We start from the raw sequence: 19792 nt of genomic DNA on the forward strand, positions 1-19792 counted from the left end.
TGGATGGAGAGGGAGGAAGGAAGGGGAGGGAAGGAAGGAAGGAAGGAAGGAAGGAACTTTCAAGTTGTGATTGTTAAGGTCTAATGAAATATAATTAATCTGTGAAAGTAATCTTGTTTCTGTCTCCACATTTGTTGAGTATTTCCAGCATGGTTTTAAGTTGAGATAAGATCATCACTCAAATCCAACACAGAATTCAGGAAAAATGTAATGTATTTAACAAGAAAATGGAGTGAATTTGGAAGTCCCTGCCACAGGTTGTGAGTGAAGCGATAAGAAAGCATCAATGGATTTAACCAGAAGCTGGGTAAGCACTAGGGACGAAAAAAAAATACTATTGAAGAACATGTCGATAGAGGTGAGATAGAAGAAGAGTGGGAGGAGGATCATGTGTAGCACAAAGCCCGTTACAGACCAGCTGAGCCAAAAAGACAAACACTATATATTTCTGTGCCGTAAACACTTTGCAGTTTGTAGCCAGAAGTGAGGGGCATACCTTAAGATTGCACTTAGCCACATGCTGAAGGATCCAGATGCGATGGGACCAGGCATTGTAATTGCTTGGATACCTTCCAGCAGCATCAGAGCAGACAGCCATCTCATCCTGGATTATTCGATGCATTTGTTCCATAGACAGGATTCCTACGTTGGTGTTATTCCTTGAATTCTGAAGGCAAGTTTCTTGAAGGACCTTCTGAAAGACCCAACGTCTTTTAGGACAAAAGATGGCACATACATCTATTAGGGACTAAAATAGGCATTTTGCAAGCCTACCTTTAGAAAACTAAATGCCATATGCAGCATCAGCAATTAGGAAAAAAATGAGGTAATTCATTCTTCCAAACACAATTTAAAAGACAAGCTAAATGGTATAATTTAAAAGTGGTGCAAGGAGAAGAGAGATCTGGGAGCATTTGCACACCAAGCACTGAATGAGGCCAGACAGATTACCTAAACAGTTACTAAACCCTATGCTCACCAAGTAAAGTCACAGAGTAGGAAAACAAGGCGTTTAAATTGGTTAAAAAGCCATTGTTCAGTCTCCAGCTGTAGGAGAATACTCAATCTCTGGAGATAATGCTGAAGAGATTTACCACAATGTTTTCAGGAATTGCAGTTATACACAGAGACTGGAAAAATTAGAGCTGTTCTACTCACAGCAGAGACTGTAAAGATGAGTTTTTATAGAAATATATAAACTCATGGAGGGTGCTGATGGAGTCAATAAAGAGCAACTGTTTCCAGAGGGTGATTTAAAGGTGACTGGCAGAGGAATTGGGAGCGGGATATGAGAAATAACCTATTTTGACAATGCAATGAATGGTTAGCATTGTGGATACAGATTCAGTAGATGCTTTCGAAAGGGAGTTGAACTAATACTTTGAGGAAAAATGGGGAAGTAGGGGAGTGGAACCAACTGGTTTGCTCATTAGTACAGAGAGAACAGTGTCAATGTACTGAATGGATGAATTATATCTGCGAACCCCAATACTGATTACCCCCTAGCCTTCAATTTTGCTTTATCTGAAGACTAGAGTTGCTCACAAAATCAATGCTTAAAGGCAATCACTGAATTATGGAGATAAGTCTCTTCAAAGTAATTGGGCATTTTAAATACGTGCTGAACAAAGAGGACAGCAGGACATCACAAAATTAGGCAGCACTTTCAGTTGTCAAACTAAGTAATTAGATTTTAGCACTACTTTAAATAAAAAAAACTATGTTCTTCAAATAACAATTTTAAAGGTTGCGATGTATGATTAGATGGATTGCAAAGCAGACACCATGCTCTTTTTAAAGATTTTGTCACAGACCTGGAGTTGCAAGAATTATTTTGACATGGAGCAAGTAGTGACATTCACTCAGGTGTCACAAGCACAGTGTCACCTGATTGTGCAGAGTGTCAGGTTGTAGAGGAGATAAGATTAAACATTAGCCTCCGTTTTCCCAATGTTTTCAATTTGCTTTCCAAACTAACTTCATTCCTCACCTTGGTAACAATCTAGGGTTAAGTCTGTCTGTTTGTAATCTGGCAACTAGCTTCCAAACTCAAACTATTGGAGATGGCTTACTTCCACCTTGATTTCATTACTCAACATCGTCCCCATCTTAACTCAGCTGCTGCTGAAACTCTCATGACAGGCTTCATGAGTTCACGTATTGTAATAGGTTTTTGGCTGGTCCCCAACATTCAACTCTGGATAAACCACAGATCTTCTCTTACTACTTCTATAACTCTATGCCTGTATTTCAACTTCTGCTTTAATCTGTGCTCGCTGATGGGCTACATTGACTGTGCAATGTTTTGTCTCCCCATCTTTCTAATTCCTTTCAGCTCCACCACTTCGATCTCTGCTCCTCTTAACCCTGGCTGTTCGCACGTCGCAGATTTGAATTGATGGTGAAGCAATGGCCATGTTTCAATTGCCTACGCAATTTCAAGTTTTAGAGTTCATGCTTGACACCTCTCAAAATGCCCCTTAAAACCGAACTCTTTCACCAATACTTTGTCATCTGATCCAATTATTATGTGGCTGAAAACTCCCTGTGAAAGACTTTGGAATATTTTAAAATAATAAATAAAAGGATGCTAAATAAGCACAAGTTGTTGTTAGAAAGCATTTAATACAAAGGAGAAGCAAACCAAATTTTTGTTCCCCCCCCCAAAATGAAACACCTTTGAAGTGTCCCAAAATGTTTATTACAGGGAGGGTCCCACCCAGAGTTACTTCATTTAGGAGCCTCTAATTTAAGATTGAGATGACGAGGAACTTCAGAGGGTTATTAGTGTCTGGAATTCTCGGCTCCAGACAGCACTGGGGACTGGGGTATTGAATACACTCAAGGCTCAGTTGGAAGGTTTTTGGACAAGGGAACATGGGAACAGGTTTGCAGAGGTGAGACTAGAGTCAAATTAGACAAGTTACTGCATGGTAGAGCAAGTTCAAGGGCCTGGATAGTCTTTTTTCTTATGACAGACTGCTAAAACTGAATTAAAGAGCTTTAGTTATCAAGGTCAGAGTGGTGATCTGGGTGTTTTGGTCACCAAGACAGCAGAAAGAGGAACTGGTCTGATTTCTCCTCTTGCTGGTTTGGCCCAAGGTTTTAAATCTCCTTCAGGGGAGGGTGGGGCGCTGGGGGTTTCATATATTGTGATACACAAGGTACCGCAGTTGTGGGGAATATGAAGGATTAACCAGGGGCAGGGGCAGGGGGTGGAGAACAGACAAAGAGGATATCATTCCAATCCATCACCACATTTCAATTGTATCATGTCCATCTTAACTCAGCAGATTAACATTTACAAAATGGGACCACCAAAATGTTACAGTTAGCGTGTAATATTATTGGGAAAGTAAATGTCATTTTGAAGTGAAGGTTTGACACAAATTTAACAGTCCAACATCAGCACAAGAACTGAACTCTCAAGTGTATGACACTGTGCACTGTGACTTACAAACAAGTACAGAGTTCAGGCAGGAACTCATTGACTGACAGAATAGGCTTGAGGGGGTAATTGGCCACCACCTGTTCCTAACTGAAGCAAATAAATATTCTTAAATTTAAAGAACAAGATGGTGTTTTCTAGTTGTATGTGGAAGAATATTGCTTTAACCAAGTTAGTTTTGTAACCATGTGCTGACCAACTGTGTTACTCAGGAGAAAGAAAGGTTAGTTAACATTTCAGCTCTTGTCCATGCTGGTTAGGAGCTTCAGTGAGCAACAAAACAAAGGACTCTTTTTTCACCCTCCAAAAGCAGCAAGAATTAAAATGCGAGATAGAAAGTGACCGCAAAACATTCCAGCAAACATATCTCATTCACATATTACAGAGTCATGGTGACATTGAAGATTGGAGCTTGAAGTTTAAGTGCAATAGACTGGGGAAATGTCACCCATTCAGTTCGCACTCAGCAGTTATAGATGTTTAAACGGCGCAAGTGGGGGACATTAAATCTCTCAGAACAGAAAGATCTACAGAAGAGTCACATGTGGGCAGCAACCAATCCCCGCTGAGTGGAAGATATTCTTCCCACTTAAAAAAAGGAGGAGGGTCTCTCTACCATCGCTCCCATAAGAATGAACATTGGAACAGTCGATTTAAAAATCAGAGATTTACAGATGCCAGCCAACAGTATCAAGGGATGTGTAAACATTGACAAGTGAAGCTAGAATATAGATCAGCAATGTGCGGTAACAGTGCGAATGATATCACTGGACTAGAGGACCAAGCTAACGCTCTGATGTAGGCTCAGATCCCAACACGGCAGTTGGTGGAATTTAAATTCAGATGATAAATGTCTGACATTAAAAGCTAGTCTTGGAAATGGTGACCATGGTTGCCACCAATGGCCATTAGTGACCTGGACAGGTTCACTAAGAACGTCCCTTAACAACAGAAATCTGCTGTCCTTACCTGGTCTGCTCCAGAAGGATAGATGGCACTTCACTGCCGTCTAATAGAACAAGCAATCTACTCAGGTCAAAGATAATATGGGATGGGTGACATTTGCTGGCCTTGCCACATCCCATGAAAGAAAAATCCAACTAGCTGGGAAAACAGGCAACATCATTTCCTCCTATGTTCCCAAAACGACAATAGTTAGTTACAGCAATCTTATAATCCGGGAAGCAGAGATGCACAAATCTGTCAGATGGAGATTGGGGAAGCTAAGAGATGAGAGTGGGACATGAAATTTACTCAAGTAAATTGTCTCCTGTGAAGCAAGTTTTAGAAAAAAAATCACCATCCTTAATCCCACTGGGAACGTTTGCTAACGAGAGTTTCTCAAGTAACACAAGTAACTAAAATAATCCAAGTGAGACATCAAAATGGACAGAAAAGAAAGTTCTATTACGTTTGACCCAAAAATAATTTAAACATCATTTAAATTATTATATGAGGCGTTCTTTTACAAACCTGTGAATCCAAGTTTCTGGACTTTTAGGGAACTTTGTTAAGGCCAATTTTCCGAGATACAAATCCTTAAATGGATCTAAAGCTCCCAACTGCACCAGTTCCTTTCTGGAAAATATTTCAGGATCATTCTCTCATGTTATCAAATGAAGTAGATTCCAGTTATTAAATTTAGGCAAAAAGCAGAAACGTACACAATTATCAAGTCTGTTTCAGATACATTAAACACATGAATATCAATGGCACTATCAGCAATATCATTTTTGTGAATATTAATGTCAGTATTTTAATTTGGTTTTCTATAATAACAATTAAATCAGTAATTTTAGTCTTAGCTGCTTATAATAGTATCCTGGAGATTTGGACTAATACTTCAGGTAGACTTCAATATCCCAACATTGCAGGTTTCATATTTGAATTTAGCATTTGTTAAATAAGAACAAACAGAACCTAGCATTTAAAGGTGGTAGCAATAAACAAAAAATGGGACCAAGCAGCAATTAGATGGTCGCAAACAAAAAGAAACAAACTATGCCCCTAAATATCCTCCTAGGAAGTGAGTCTAACATCTTTATCTAGTCTATCTGTGAGACTCCAGTCAAGACATCAACATGATTCATTCTTCCCTGCATGCCAAAATGGGTCCTCAAGTCCTTCAGAGGAAACTTTGGGGCAAGTGTGCATAGGACTTAACTCCTTCCAAAGGACAAATTTAAACAAAAACTCTACAGGTAACGGAGAAAGCTTTTCTGAAAATATAATCATAGCGACCTTGTAAAATTCTGAGCCAGGTCAGACAATGACTCAGTCCCGGTGTAAAATTTCCATTCTTAAGCAGAGTTCTTGACATGAAAATACAATTCGGTTATGCAGACTCCAGACTGTCTGTGGTTTCATGTTCTGCACTCCGGTAAAGAGTGACACCTCATTGTGCAACACAGGTCACCTTTCTCCTCTCAGAACTGTTGTGCCTATTTGTATGCAACAATCACCGACACAAGGGTGTGACCAATTAAGTGCCCATTTCATTAGCCACATTTTACTGGCCAAAATCAGACCAGGCTATAGGCTGGCTCAATCGTTATCACAATTGTTTTTCTTTAATTCTTTCATGGGAGGAGACAGTTGCTCTTGTCCATCCCTAATTGCCCTTGAGCTGATTGGGATTGTTAGGCTATCTCAAAGGACAGTCAAGAAATAAGCACGTTGCTGTGGGCTTCAGTCCTCTGTAGGCTAGACCAGGCAAAAGTGGCAGATTTTTTTCTTAAGGAAAAACACATCAGGGAACTGGAAAGATTTTGAATGATAAATCAGTACTTACTTCATGGTCATTATTACTGACGTTACCTTTCTATTCCAGGTTTTTATGAACCAGATATAAATTGCACTAGCTGCTGTGATAGAATTTGAACCAATGTCCCCAGAGCAATAGCATGGGCTGCTAGATTACCAGCTCAACAAAATTATCCTTATGCCAGCATTTTCCAGCCTTGAAACTCAAATGGACCCAAAAATGACCTGCACTGCCAGTAATCAATTCAACTGAAAAAGAGCAGGTAAATCAAAGTCTGTTCCAAGGCCTAGTTTATGACAGCATTAAAATAAAAATGGGGGCCGTTTAATCCATCGTACCCATGCCAGCTCTTTGAATGAGCAATTTAAATTCATCCCAAGTGCTCTGAAGTATGAAAATCTAGCACTGAAATTCCACTCAAAGGGCAGAAAAATGCAAACAATTTCTGGGTATTGACCCTGTATTAGAACTTTATCTATGCTTCCTAAATTTGAAAACAAAACTTAAAATCAAAGGCTCAACCACAACAAAAAGTCCTGAATTGAGGCAACAGGGTTCAAAGTTGCTTTTAAAGTAAATACGCTAATGCACATGAAACCCCTTCCCTCTTGGAGCTTGTTCAGCTGTTAAGAACCAGACAGTCAGAAGTCACACAACACCAGGTTGTAGTCTTAAGTGTTAATTTGGAATCACAAGCTTTCTGAGCACTGGTCCTTCACCTGATCAAAACGCAGCACTACAAAAGCTTCTTAACCTGGTGTCATGTGATTTCTAACTTTATCCACCACAGTACAACACCGGTATCTTCACATCACAGAATCAGAGAGACACACACACAGTACCTCACTGTTTGGGAACAGTAACTACAGTTCATGGATTAAACAGCTTCCAAACAATTACTGTCTAAATTCTGGGTACAAGAAAGAAAGAGGGGGTGCAGGAGAGTAGACTGACAAGAAATAGAGAGTCAACTACACACACGCAAAGACACCGTCCCTAAATCCGCATTATTATCCAGTATCTGGTGTCTATATCTATACACTCATTCACAAGTCATACGTCTATATCCATAAATTTAAATAAAGCATAACATTTAGAAAAGTAAGCAAGTTAGTTAATATCTGGGGAGAAAGCCAAACAGAATTAAGCACATCAGGAGCTACTGAATACACTCAAATTAAACCAAAGATTTACACTTTTCTGGGAGTACTTGGATTTGATTTCTCAGCTGCTAATCACAGTCAAAGGACTGAATTTGCATGGAATCAAGCTGACCGCAGCGACTTTTAAACATGGCAGGCAGGGACCTGGATATAGGAGCCTTTCCCACATTGCCAACATTTCATCTACTGGGGTAAGGGGAATGGAGACATGAAACACAAACTCAACCAGATCATTTGAAAATTAGCACAATGTTCTAATGAACCCATTTAACCTGCCCCAGAGGTCTTATACCTGCAATTTGGGAGTCACAAATTTATACAGTAGACATAGATGTCCTTGAATGTCAGGTTAGAAGAAAAGTTTGTTTCACTGTCACAATCTGAAGTGATTTAAATATTCGGCCTATTCAAGATGAAAAAAAAATGCTGAAGCCCTCCTTTAGCGCCATCCTGCTTGGACTAAAAGGCCACCTAATGCAGATTATATAAAATTATTGCCATTTATTTCTGCAGCTCAATAGAATTCACCGCTGACAACTCCCAAGAGCTGTTACCAAGATTATGGAAGCTAGGCCAAATTTCAGAACCAGTTCTCAGCAGGTGGTCTTAGCTCAATTTGACTGACAGTTGAATGAGAGTATTAAAGGATCAATTGTTTTTGATGCAGTTCCTGAATAGGTGTTTGACATTTTATGACAAATTGACCAGTTGAGGGGATTTAAAATCCTTGAATGCGTTCCACATTGACATTTGTTTTTTCCAGAAATGAGTATACATAAGTAAGAGCTCATTTGTATTGTTAGAAGTTTACAACGAAATCCTGTCATTTACAGGAAGTTACATTCTTTGAAAACTTTTGAAATTTGAAAACCATCAAACTTTAAAAATAGGAGTCCATTAGGTACGATACAACTATTCAAAATTTTATGTAGGGAAGAGAAATGTCAGTAAAAACACTTTTTTAAAAATAAGTAAAGATGTCCCACTGGAAAAATTGTTTGAAAAATACTAAGTACTCAAAAATTTGTCATCTGCAAATTACAAATCAAAGCATAACAATGCGGTCACACCATTAAACATCATGGAAGATGATGCACATGAAGTGCAGTTTCTAATTCAGGAAATGGATCATGGACAAGTTCTACATCTTAGTTTTTTTTAAAAAACATTGGAATCAATCAACTGCTTTCATTCTGGCATTTCCTCCGCTTTTTATTTTTTGCCAGTAAACTGTGGATAAGTAACTATTGGACCCCCAGTGGGCAAAATGTACAGAATATGAATAAGCATATTCGCAAAAAATGCAAATGACAGAGCTTCACTGCATTTGGCTTTTTGCTCCTACCAACTCCCCTCCATCTCTACATCCTTCCAAAAGTCTTCCTGCAGTGGGCACTGCATGAGTGGCTACAGAGGTGGGGTGTGGAGGCCACAACAGCTTCTAAAATAATCGGGATGGAGTGCCAGGGAACCAAAGTGGTCCGTCTAACTCCCGTGCATGCCAACAATTTGCTTCAGAGGTCAGCAGCTCTTACTTAAGTGCTAGCCACGCCTCCTAGAAGCAAATATTGGGTGTAATGAGGCTCTTTATACCAAAACAAGTCAAGAATTCCCCAACACTTGTGACTAGTTAAAACCCAGTCTAGAAAGCATTAAAACATTGCTCTCAAATCCTTACATGGTCTCAATTCTCCCCAAACACTTTTAGACAAAGCAGATTGATTTGCTTTTGCCAATTCTGATCACCAGTGCATCCTTGATGTTAATCATTGTCTCTTCAGTCACCTGAGACCCAAGTTCATACTCTCTTCCCAAAACTTCTCCTCTTCCTTTACTACACTGCTTAAAATCTACTTCTCTAACCAAGATTTTGCCTCCAATCTCTCGTCAGGCACAGTATCAAGTTTTGATGAGTAATCTCTCCCGCGAATTTAAAAAAACTTCCATGAGATGTGGACAGCATTGTACTGAATGCCTTGCAGGGCTATTTTAGAAGCCGGTGAACTGTATCTTGCTGTAGCAGAATGGCAAATTTCCTTCCCTAAAAAGGATATGAGTGAATCAGGTGGACTTTTACAACAAAAAAAGTTTATTTGTCTTTCAATTCTTGATTTATTTTTTTAAAAGTTAAATTTAAGCAGTACAGTTAATCACATGACTCCCAGTGTGAATCACAGTGTGTCAGATAACATCCATGGAGAGAGACAGCAGCTGATGTTGAGACAAGATGACTCTTGTCTAGATTTGAAAGGTTAGCTTACTCTCTCTGCATCGATGCCGCCTGACCTGCTGTGATTTCCAGTGCTTTTTTGTTTTTTGGACAGATTCCAGCACCTGCAGTATTTTCTCCTCCCTGGATTACTAGCCCAGTAACATCACCATTATCCCATCATCTCCCCATAAAAGTCCCTTGCAATTCTTGCTACATTTAAAAGAAGTGCTATACAATTTTTTCCTGTGCGTTGCAAAATTAGTTACCAGCAGTTTGCAGAAAGAGCACTTTGTGTTCCTATGTTAGCCAGAGATAGGCGTGTTCCCCATTCAAATCATTTTCTAACATCCCTCCATTTACTGTATCATCATCACAGTCTTCCATTTGGCCCAAGCACGTCAATGGAAATGGGTCATTTACATTCTTTTACCATCCTCAGATGTTTAGGGATTTTCAAGTGGAATCCTCAAAACATTAGTCGTTATCAACGTCTAATTCTGCAGCATCAATTCATTACCATTAGAAAAAAAAGTGTTACATGCCAATATTCTTGTTCGATACAGAAAGGCAATTTTAATTCCATTCTAGTTGGTAGGATGCCCTAACCTTCAAGACAGAACTCTCTGGGATCAAGAGAGAGGAGCAAGATTTAAAAAAAGACATGAGGGGCAATTTTTTATTGTAAAAAAGTGATTAATGTGTGGAACAGCTTCCAGAGGAAGTGGTGGATGCAGGTACAATTACAACATTTGAAAAGACATTTAGATGAGTACATGAATAAGAAGCGATTGCAGGGAAATGGGCCAGGTGTGAATAGTTTAGTTTGATATTACGGTTGGCATGGACAGTTTGGACCGAAGAGTCATACAGCATGGAAACAGACTCTAAGTCCCACTCCAGAAACTTCAGCACAATACCTAGAGTAACACACCTAGTGGAGCACCCAAGGAAGGGCTGGTTTGTTGGAGGTGTTGGCTTGCAGATGAAACACTAAGTCAGTGGTCTTCAATTTTTTCCTTCGTGAGGGAACTCAAATACATTGTCGACTTCTGAGGAACCCCAGCCCACTCTGCCTCGCCCTGTCACAAAGGAAACCACCACTGAAGAAAAACTTGGGACTTAAAGATAGCACAAAATCCATTAGGGATGCTGGAGAAGCCCAAATAACAAGTGCTCCAACAAGATAATGTCTTGCTTTTTCAGGTGCATTCAAATTTCTGCTACTCAAAAAGAAATATAGAAAAGGAGTCAGGGAGTTCTTCCGGGTATCTTGGATCAATATTTACCCCTTAACAGATTTTGTTTTGTTCATTTTCCAGTGTATTTTTGGCACATTACTTAACACAAAATTATCAGACTGCAACTTGCAACATTGCAACAGTAATCTTCAGTCATAACTGGTGTTGGGATTTTCTGAATGGTGCCACATGAATGCAAGGTATGTGTTTTCTCCAATTTCAGAAAGTTACTCCACCATGAGCAAACAACACAACAGCTTTTCAAAAGAACTTAAAAATTGTCAATAATGCCACGGTCGAGTCAGGTTTCGAATCCGAGCCAGCCGCATATATTGACACTTGCTGACTGTGACATACCTGACATTCCAGGCAGTTGTGAAGTCTGGATTTAGAAGCAGCAGAGTACAAGTGAGATCAGTCAGTGCTGAAGAGGAGGGAGAGATGTGGGGGCGAGAGGAAGGAACAGACAAAAAAACATTAAGCAACCTTATTTAACAAAGTCTGTTCGCATAAAATTAATCAAAAATCTGTACCACATATTGAACGGGTTTCCATTAAATGCAATGGATTTGCAGGCACTAGCAAAATCATCAAGTTTCAGATATTCCAAACATCAAAAACTCATTTTCTGCAATGTAGGAGCTATAAAATGCTATATTTGGAAAAGTTGTGGGTGGAACAGAATTCATTGCTGCCCACAAGACAAGAATAAATTTACGCTGCTGTACAGATTGTCAATTGAGAGAGGATGTCTATGATACAAGCTGTCTCTCTTTAAAGAACGAAACATTGGATTACTGGTCAAATCTCAGCAAAACAGCTAGCAGCTAATCAAACTAAACACTCAACAACAGATAAAGTGGCAGACTGGACGATTCCAGCCACCCACCCGTCATTCTGCTTGAACTTCAGCTCAACTGAAGCTCTGCACTCCATTGCTGAAGAAACAAAACCAAATCCTGCGCATTCATCACCACCTCGGGTCACTGGCCTCTCAATCCTATCATGCCTCAACTCAAAATCTGTTATCCTAGTGTTCAAATGCCTCTGTAGACTTGACCCTCAATATCTCCACAGTGTCCTTTACATTTCCGCAAGTGTTGCACTTCACCAATCCCGGTCTCTCACACATTTCCGACTTTTAATTGTTTCTCCACTGTTGGAAAGGCTTCAGCTACCTTGGAGCTAAACTGAAATTTCATTACCAAACTTCTACCCTTGTCCTCAAGACCTGTCATTCCAGCTAAAGTTTTTGGGCCAGGTGTCCCAAAAACTCCTTATATGGCTCAGTGTCAAATTTTACCTGTCAATTGTTCCTGCACAATGTCTTGGGATGTGTTACTACATTAGAGGTGCCACATAAATTAGAAACTGTTGTGATCCAGTCAGAAAAAGTAAATGCTTAAAACGAAATGGCTATATTTAAAATAAAAACATGCAGATGTCAGAAATGAGAAAACTTCAAAGAAATCTCAGGTTTGATCTAAACTGTTCACTGATCAGACCAGAGCTACTATCAGTTCAGTCGCTCGTGAAGACAGGTAAATCTAAACTGCTCAGAAAGGAGTGTAAAAACTAAAGCAGCAAAGATCGAGGACATTTGGTCTTTTATTGCCCAATGACGCAGTGGCTTTAAGATGGGTTAAAAGTGTTTTAAAAAAAGCCAAATGTACACTGCAACTTTAAATAAATTAGAATATGCTAAACCCAGTGAAAGTACACAGCAGAGACATCTCACAATTCCAGATTCTAAGGTATTAGATTAGATTTGTAGCTCGGGTTGTGCATGTTGTGGTTGGTTGGCTTGCCAGAGTTCCAGCTTAATAAACTGAGTGATTTTCCAAGAAGAGTCAAGGGTGGAAATGATAGAACATAGAACATAGAACATAGAACAGTACAGCACAGAACAGGCCCTTCAGCCCACAATGTTGTGCCGACCATTGATCCTCATGTATGCACCCTCAAATTTCTGTGACCATATACATGTCCAGCAGTCTCTTAAATGACCCCAATGACCTTGCTTCCACAACTGCTGCTGGCAACACATTCCATGCTCTCACAACTCTCTGCGTAAAGAACCTGCCTCTGACATCCCCTCGATACTTTCCACCAACCAGCTTAAAATTAATGACCCCTCGTGCTAGCCATTTCTGCCCTGGGAAATAGTCTCTGGCTATCAACTCTATCTATGCCTCTCATTATCTTGTATACCTCAATTAGGTCCCCTCTCCTCCTCCTTTTCTCCAATGAAAAGAGACCGAGCTCAGTAAACCTCTCTTCATAAGATAAGCCCTCCAGTCCAGGCAGCATCCTGGTAAACCTCCTCTGAACCCTCTCCAACGCATCCACATCTTTCCTAAAATAGGGCGCCCAGAACTGGACGCAGTATTCCAAGTGCGGTCTAACCAAAGTTTTATAGAGCTGCAACAAGATCTCACGACTCTTAAACTCAATCCCCCTGTTAATGAAAGCCAAAACACCATATGCTTTCTTAACAACCCTGTCCACTTGGGTGGCCATTTTAAGGGATCTATGTATCTGCACACCAAGATCCCTCTGTTCCTCCACGCTGCCAAGAATCCTATCCTTAATCCTGTACTCAGCTTTCAAATTCGACCTTCCAAAATGCATCACCTCGCATTTATCCAGGTTGAACTCCATCTGCCACCTCTCAGCCCATCTCTGCATCCTGTCAATGTCCTGCTGCAGCCTACAACAGCCCTCTACACTGTCAACGACACCTCCGACCTTTGTGTCGTCTGCAAACTTGCTGACCCATCCTTCAATTCCCTCGTCCAAGTCATTAATAAAAATTACAAACAGTAGAGGCCCAAGGACAGAGCCCTGTGGAACTCCACTCACCACTGACTTCCAGGCAGAATATTTTCCTTCTACTACCACTCGCTGTCTTCTGTTGGCCAGCCAATTCTGTATCCAAGCAGCTAAGTTCCCCTGTATCCCATTCCTCCTGACCTTCTGAATGAGCCTACCATGGGGAACCTTATCAAATGCCTTACTGAAGTCCATATACACCACACCTCTTGAAACTGTTTCAAGTAACTGTGTCAGTGGGGAAGTTCTAATTTCTTGGTTTTGTGAAAATGAACTTGGCTTTTGACAGTTTCACTGTTGATGAAAAATAGCGTTAGGAGTGAATATTTGATTCTAAATTATAGGTCATCAACATGAAACAGGTTTTCACAACACTTCAGATGCTTACTTTTAATAATTCACAGTACTTTGCCTTGATATTAATTCTGAATGGTACACAGTGTGCTGCAAATCAAAATACTAATTCAATCTATTGGATTTCATTCCAGATTTTCTCCATTGATATTCTTTCTATCAATTTTATTAAAGGATAGCACAAGTGTCTAGATGGTAAACAGGTAGAATTCACTTTTCTAAGTGCTACTGCTGAGTCCTTTCAGCTTAACTGTTGTCCTTTGACTGATGGTAACAGGAAGGAGGGAAAAAGACCAGGTTTCAAAACCAAAAGCACTGATCAGACAACCAGAGGAAGGGATGATTAAGAAAGAAAACAACTTTCATTTACATGGTGCATTTCATTAGCTTAATAGGGCCCAAACAGAAGGAGCAATTTTGACATGTCTCCACTTTAATGTAGAAAATATGGCAGACAATTTGTGCAGGGCATAAGATCCCAGAAACAGTAGTTAGGCAAAGATTAGAGATAATGGGAACTGCAGATGCTGGAGAATTCCAAGATAATAAAATGTGAGGCTGGATGAACACAGCAGGCCAAGCAGCATCTCAGGAGCTCTCTGATGAAGGGTTTAAGCCTGAAACGTCAGCTTTTGTGCTCCTGAGATGCTGCTTGGCCTGCTGTGTTCATCCAGCCTCACATTTTATTATCTTAGGCAAAGATTAAATAAGTTTTCTTTTTTCAAAAGCACAACGTTGGTTGAGGATTCAATGTAGGCCCAGGACTTCAAAGGACTTGCTGATCTATAAACGAATAACGCACCAAGATCTTTACATCCACCTGAGAGGGTAACTATCACCTCATCCAGAAGACAGCATCTCCAACAGTGCAGCAGTCCCTCTGCAAAGTGACAGTGTCAATGTGGATTGTGCTAGAGTCTCTGGAAAGGGAATTAAGCCAACTGATGGAGAAACAAGATTCCAAGCTCAGTGTCACAGCTGATAACTTACTGATGGGGAAAAAAAAACAGAAACCGCAATAGAAACAGGTTCACTACATGCAAGCCTGTACACGTATGCCCACAGTGTTGTGCACTTCACTTCACTATAATTCTCCATCACCTACAGTCTAGATAAGTTTTTGTCAGTCAAGAAACTACATGTACTAGAGCATATCATAAATAAGAAATTGGAAGTTTTACAGAAGATTTGGCATTTAGGTCATGGATGAGGTTGCACACTTGCTCACTGAGCCGGTGTATTTGATTGCAAACATTTCGTCACCATGTTTGGTAACACCTTTGGTGCGTCTACAGTGAAATGTTGGTGTTCTGTCCCGCTTGTTATTTATATGCCTGGTTCGGTGGGGAGCTGGCATTACTTCCGGTTCTGTTTCTCATTGGATTGTATATCAGGTCAAGATCAGTGTGTTTGTCGAGAGTTTCAGTTGGAATGTCAGGCCTCCAGGAACCCCCTGGCATGTCTCTGTTTGGCTTGTGCTATTATGGATGTGTTGTCCCAGTTGAATGTGTGTCCTTCTTTGTCCATGTGTATGGAGATCAGTGAGAATCGATCATGTCTCTTGGTGGCTAGTTGGTGTTCATGTATCCTGTATGGCTAATTGTCTTCCAGTCTGGCCTATGTCATGTTTCTCACAGTCGTTGCATAGTATTTTGCACATTACATTAGTTTTATTTGTTGCGGATATGTGGTCATTTATGTTCGTCAGTAGCTGTCGCAGGGCGGTTGTTGGTTTGTGGGTTACTCTGGTACCTAGGGGTCTGAGTAGTCTTGTAGTCACCTCCGATATGTTCCTAATGTACAGTAGGGTGACTAGCATGTCTGGCTGTGTTGCTCCCAGAACTACACAAAGAACAGGAACACTTATATGGAGTTTTTGAAAGGAATGGATACCTAAAAAGCACAATCCACTGTTACCTCCATGACAGGCCACAAGGAGAAGTCACAACGTGGCCAGACATGCTAGTCACTCTACTGCACATCAGAGACACAGAGGTGACCACAAGACTACTCAGACCCCTAGGTACCAGAGAAACCCACAAACCAACAACCGCCCTGCGACAGCTACTGACGAATGTAAACGACCCCTTACCCACAACAAATAAAACTAACATAACGTACAAAATACCATGCAAGGACTGTGAGAAACATGGCATAGGCCAGACTGGAAAAAAGGATACACGAACACCAACGAGCCACCAAGAAACATGACCAATTCTCGCTGGTCTCCATACACACAGACAAAAAAGGACACAAATTTGACTGGGACAACACATCCATAATAGCACAAGCCAAACAGAGACATTCCAGGGAATTCCTGGAGGGTTGGCATTCCAAGTGGAACTCTGTCAACAAACTCATTGAACTGGACCCGATGTACAAACCACTGAGAAACAGAACCAGAAATAATACCAGCCACCCCAGCAAACCAAGGCATATAAATAACAAGCGGGACAGAACACAACGCTTCACCGGAGACGCTCGGACGATGTTACCGAGCAGGGTGACGAAATGTCTGCAACCAGACACAATGCCTCTGCGAACACGCCTACAACCTCAAATAAAATTCACTTGTTTGGAATGTTTTTTTGATGTCAGATAAGATAAAGAAATTAAAACAAGGGTGGCTGTGGAATAAAAGTGAAACTCTGTTGATAATGGAGATTGTAAAATAGGTGTTCATCTTCTTTAGCAAACTGTAATCTTTCTGTCAAATTGCTACTCATTATAGACTAGGAAGAAAATCACATTGTGATTACAACAGCTGCTCCTCCACAACTTAACCACTTAATTAACCCTATCACTTTTTAAAAATGGGACAAGGTAAAGATATGTGCCAATTCTGCATGCATATAGATAGCAACTTGAAAGCTAAAGCATCGATTCACTGTCAGATTACTAGAGGAAGGGCTACCCAGAAAGAGACAAGATTTTTCAGTGGTTACACAATTTAGTTATTAATTTTCCAGGTCCCAACATTTTGCATTATCACTGAATGGGTACAAGTATTGACAGATCATTTATGTCATCACCAGCATTAAATAAAAAAAGTTAGCACGAAGTTTCAACCTAATACCAGGCATTTAAGAAAGAACAAAATTTCAACATTCCCAGTGGGTGAGCTTTATATTGTCATTCCAAAAAGCATGTGTTGCAATATCACAAGGAATTTAGTGCTGAAATATCAAGTGAAAGGGAATACCCCCACATGGGGAGAAAGGAAATGCAAGGTCGGAGAAATCTGATATTATACAGACTAGGAAAAACAGACATCCCTGCCACAGGAAAGAGACCTTATAAATATGAAAAAGAGGATTTTTATTAAGCACAATTCAAATATCAAAAACCAAATCACATTGGCCTACTTTAGGAAGGCATCTCAACATACACATGCTCACATCTGTTTATCAACTCGTTATTTCTGGAAGATCAGTTGCACATCTTTATACCTCCATTAATTTGATTACTGGACACAATCACACCAAAGGCCCACAATATTTCAACTTGGAAAACGCACAGGCCAAATTTCAAATCCCTCCTCATCTGCTCCAGCTGTCCAACCTAGCGAAGTCTCTATACTCCTCTGTTTCAGACTTCTTATAAATCCTGGATTTATAAACCATTGCAGGGCTGGCCATACCATCGAACTGCTAAGGCCACAAGCTCACAAACATCTTCCCTGAACATCTCCATCTCAGAGTCCTTTAACACTGTCCTTGAAACCTACTTCTAAGGCCAACCTTTGGTACAGCTCACCAAGTGGTTTGCTGTCAAATATTGTTTTGACAATATTCCTGTGAACCACTTTGGAACCTTTTTAACCTTGTTCTTTAACGTATTATATCAAACATAAACTATCATTAACCCGCTGGCCCTAAAAACTGGAAACTGTTGTGGAAATTTTTTTTTTTAAATTTGTTTATCAGAAGTCTTGTTGGAGAGCTAGTACAAGAACAGCCACTTACCATCCCGGTCTAACCACAGCTTTCTTTGCCTGTAGAGAACAAGTTTGCTGTGGACACAGGGCAGAAGAAGCTTAACACACCAGCTTTCTACACCAAGCTTATTTTCCACCAGAACTATAGGACTCCGATTGTACCGAGCTTCAAGACACGGAATCAATCCAATTTCATCACTGCATAAACAAGGGAGAAGAAAATAAAGTCATCCCAGGGCCAGACAGGAAATAAAACATAGGTAAAACGTCTACTTTTAAAGGTAAATATGATTGAATTTGCTCTTCAAAATGATCTTTGCATGTGCTGTCAGTGCCGCCGCTGGCAGAAAGGCTAAGAAGCAGCCAGCATTAAATTTAAATTGACTGGCCAAAAAAGAAGAAAGGTAACACGGGTAAACATGTCCTGACATGATATGGGAATGGCTGGGGTCAGGAACACCTTGCTTGAGAATGTGGCATTGGCAGACTCACTCGAGGCATTCAAGAATGAATATTAGGCCACAAAACCAGAAAAAAATAGCTGAGGGGGTGGAACGAGATGACTTGTACAGAGCCAGCAGGAGGTCAAAGGGACAAAAGTCCTCCCTCTGTGCTGGGTTTGTTAGCCCATTGCAAAACACAAAGAAAAATCAACATATGCCAACAAGATGTGCTGATTGAAAATGCACTGACAAATGCCCACTGACAAATGCCCACATCCTCTCCAAAGGGCAACAGAAGCAGTCACGCTTACAATGACACTTTGCAATGTGAATTTCAGAAAAGAAAATAAAATCTGTGGGTGTTTTCTATTAGAAAGAAAAGGACAGTAGGTCAATTTAAAACAGGAAACAGCCAAGCCTCCCCCCAACCTTCCTACTAGTGGATTCACAAGTGGTACGCTGAAAGACAAAACGGCACCGTGCCCTGATGTTTACATCAGCGATTGCCGCCAAGTCGGGTGTTATTGCATTTTGGAAGTAAATGGTTTCCGCAAAGGTCCTTTCTGAAGTTTGATGCTAATAACAGAAGAGAGGCTCCCGGAGACCGACCGCAGGTTCTCGCTCCCTTTATGTTCGGCATTTCCTAGTGTCGACCCCCCACCAAACCCTGTTTATAAACCCCTGTGACAGTGGGGATTGAGCTGGCTCCGCGATTGTCTGATGCTCAATGCCTTGGGCAATGGGCGGCGGCTGTACCCCGCGGGACACCCGCCACTTACATGTTGGGGTTCCTCCTGAACGCGTTGGCGATGTCTTTGACAACCCTCTGAACCAAAACGTCCACCTCTTCTTCCGACTCTGCCATCTTCCTCATTCAACTCGCCGGCAGCAGCAACACTTCCGGGGCAAGACAAATATTATGTATATTTTTTTTCTCTCTCTCGGTAGAAAGCGTAAAGGGAGAACTGAAAAGTTCTTGAGAGACCAACAAACAGACAATGAGCGGGGTGCAGAAAGGTCCAGACGTTTATTCTCTACGCCCAGTTGTCTTGGGGATTTCTGTAGTTTAGGGAATAAAACATGCAACTTCAAAAAAAAACTTCTCCCCGACTACATTCAGAAAACTTTTACTCACCCCTCCAAAAAAAATCCAGGCACTCAACTCAATGCTGGAATTCAAAAAATGTGTTAGTGTCTAGATTTTTTTCCCTTATCTCCTTTGCAAACAAGCAATTGGTAACGACTCCAGTTATATACATTCGTGTAGCGACCTGTATTCTCCTCAAGGTATCCTGTGGAACAGTTAATTACATCAATTTGGATTGTCAACTTTGGTGAGACCTATTCCCAGAGGTAGAATCTGGGTCAGTTGCCGAAAGCCCTTACTTTAAACCTTCTGTG

At 40.7% G+C, this 19792-nt stretch overlaps 1 protein-coding gene across 2 annotated transcripts in view; it reads right to left on the reverse strand.

Moving 5' to 3' along the window:
• Positions 1 to 19288, reverse strand: part of ptar1 (protein prenyltransferase alpha subunit repeat containing 1) — a 30357-nt gene extending 11069 nt beyond the window's left edge. Inside the window, exons 1-5 of one of the 2 annotated variants that reach the window (XM_048528127.2) lie at positions 19171 to 19288; positions 17977 to 18146; positions 11183 to 11249; positions 4922 to 5026; positions 497 to 710 (exon numbers count right to left, since the gene is read on the reverse strand). In XM_048528127.2, coding sequence (XP_048384084.1) covers positions 497 to 710; positions 4922 to 5026; positions 11183 to 11249; positions 17977 to 18146; positions 19171 to 19265 — 651 coding nt within the window. In that variant the 5' untranslated portion in view covers positions 19266 to 19288. The remainder of the gene's footprint in view (positions 1 to 496; positions 711 to 4921; positions 5027 to 11182; positions 11250 to 17976; positions 18147 to 19170) is intronic. The other variant, XM_048528128.2, reaches the window with a different exon arrangement.
• Between the last annotated feature and the right edge of the window lie 504 nt (positions 19289 to 19792).

The sequence above is a fragment of the Stegostoma tigrinum genome, chromosome 3 (genome assembly GCF_030684315.1).
Source record: "Stegostoma tigrinum isolate sSteTig4 chromosome 3, sSteTig4.hap1, whole genome shotgun sequence".
NCBI classification, from domain to species: Eukaryota; Metazoa; Chordata; class Chondrichthyes; order Orectolobiformes; family Stegostomatidae; genus Stegostoma; species Stegostoma tigrinum.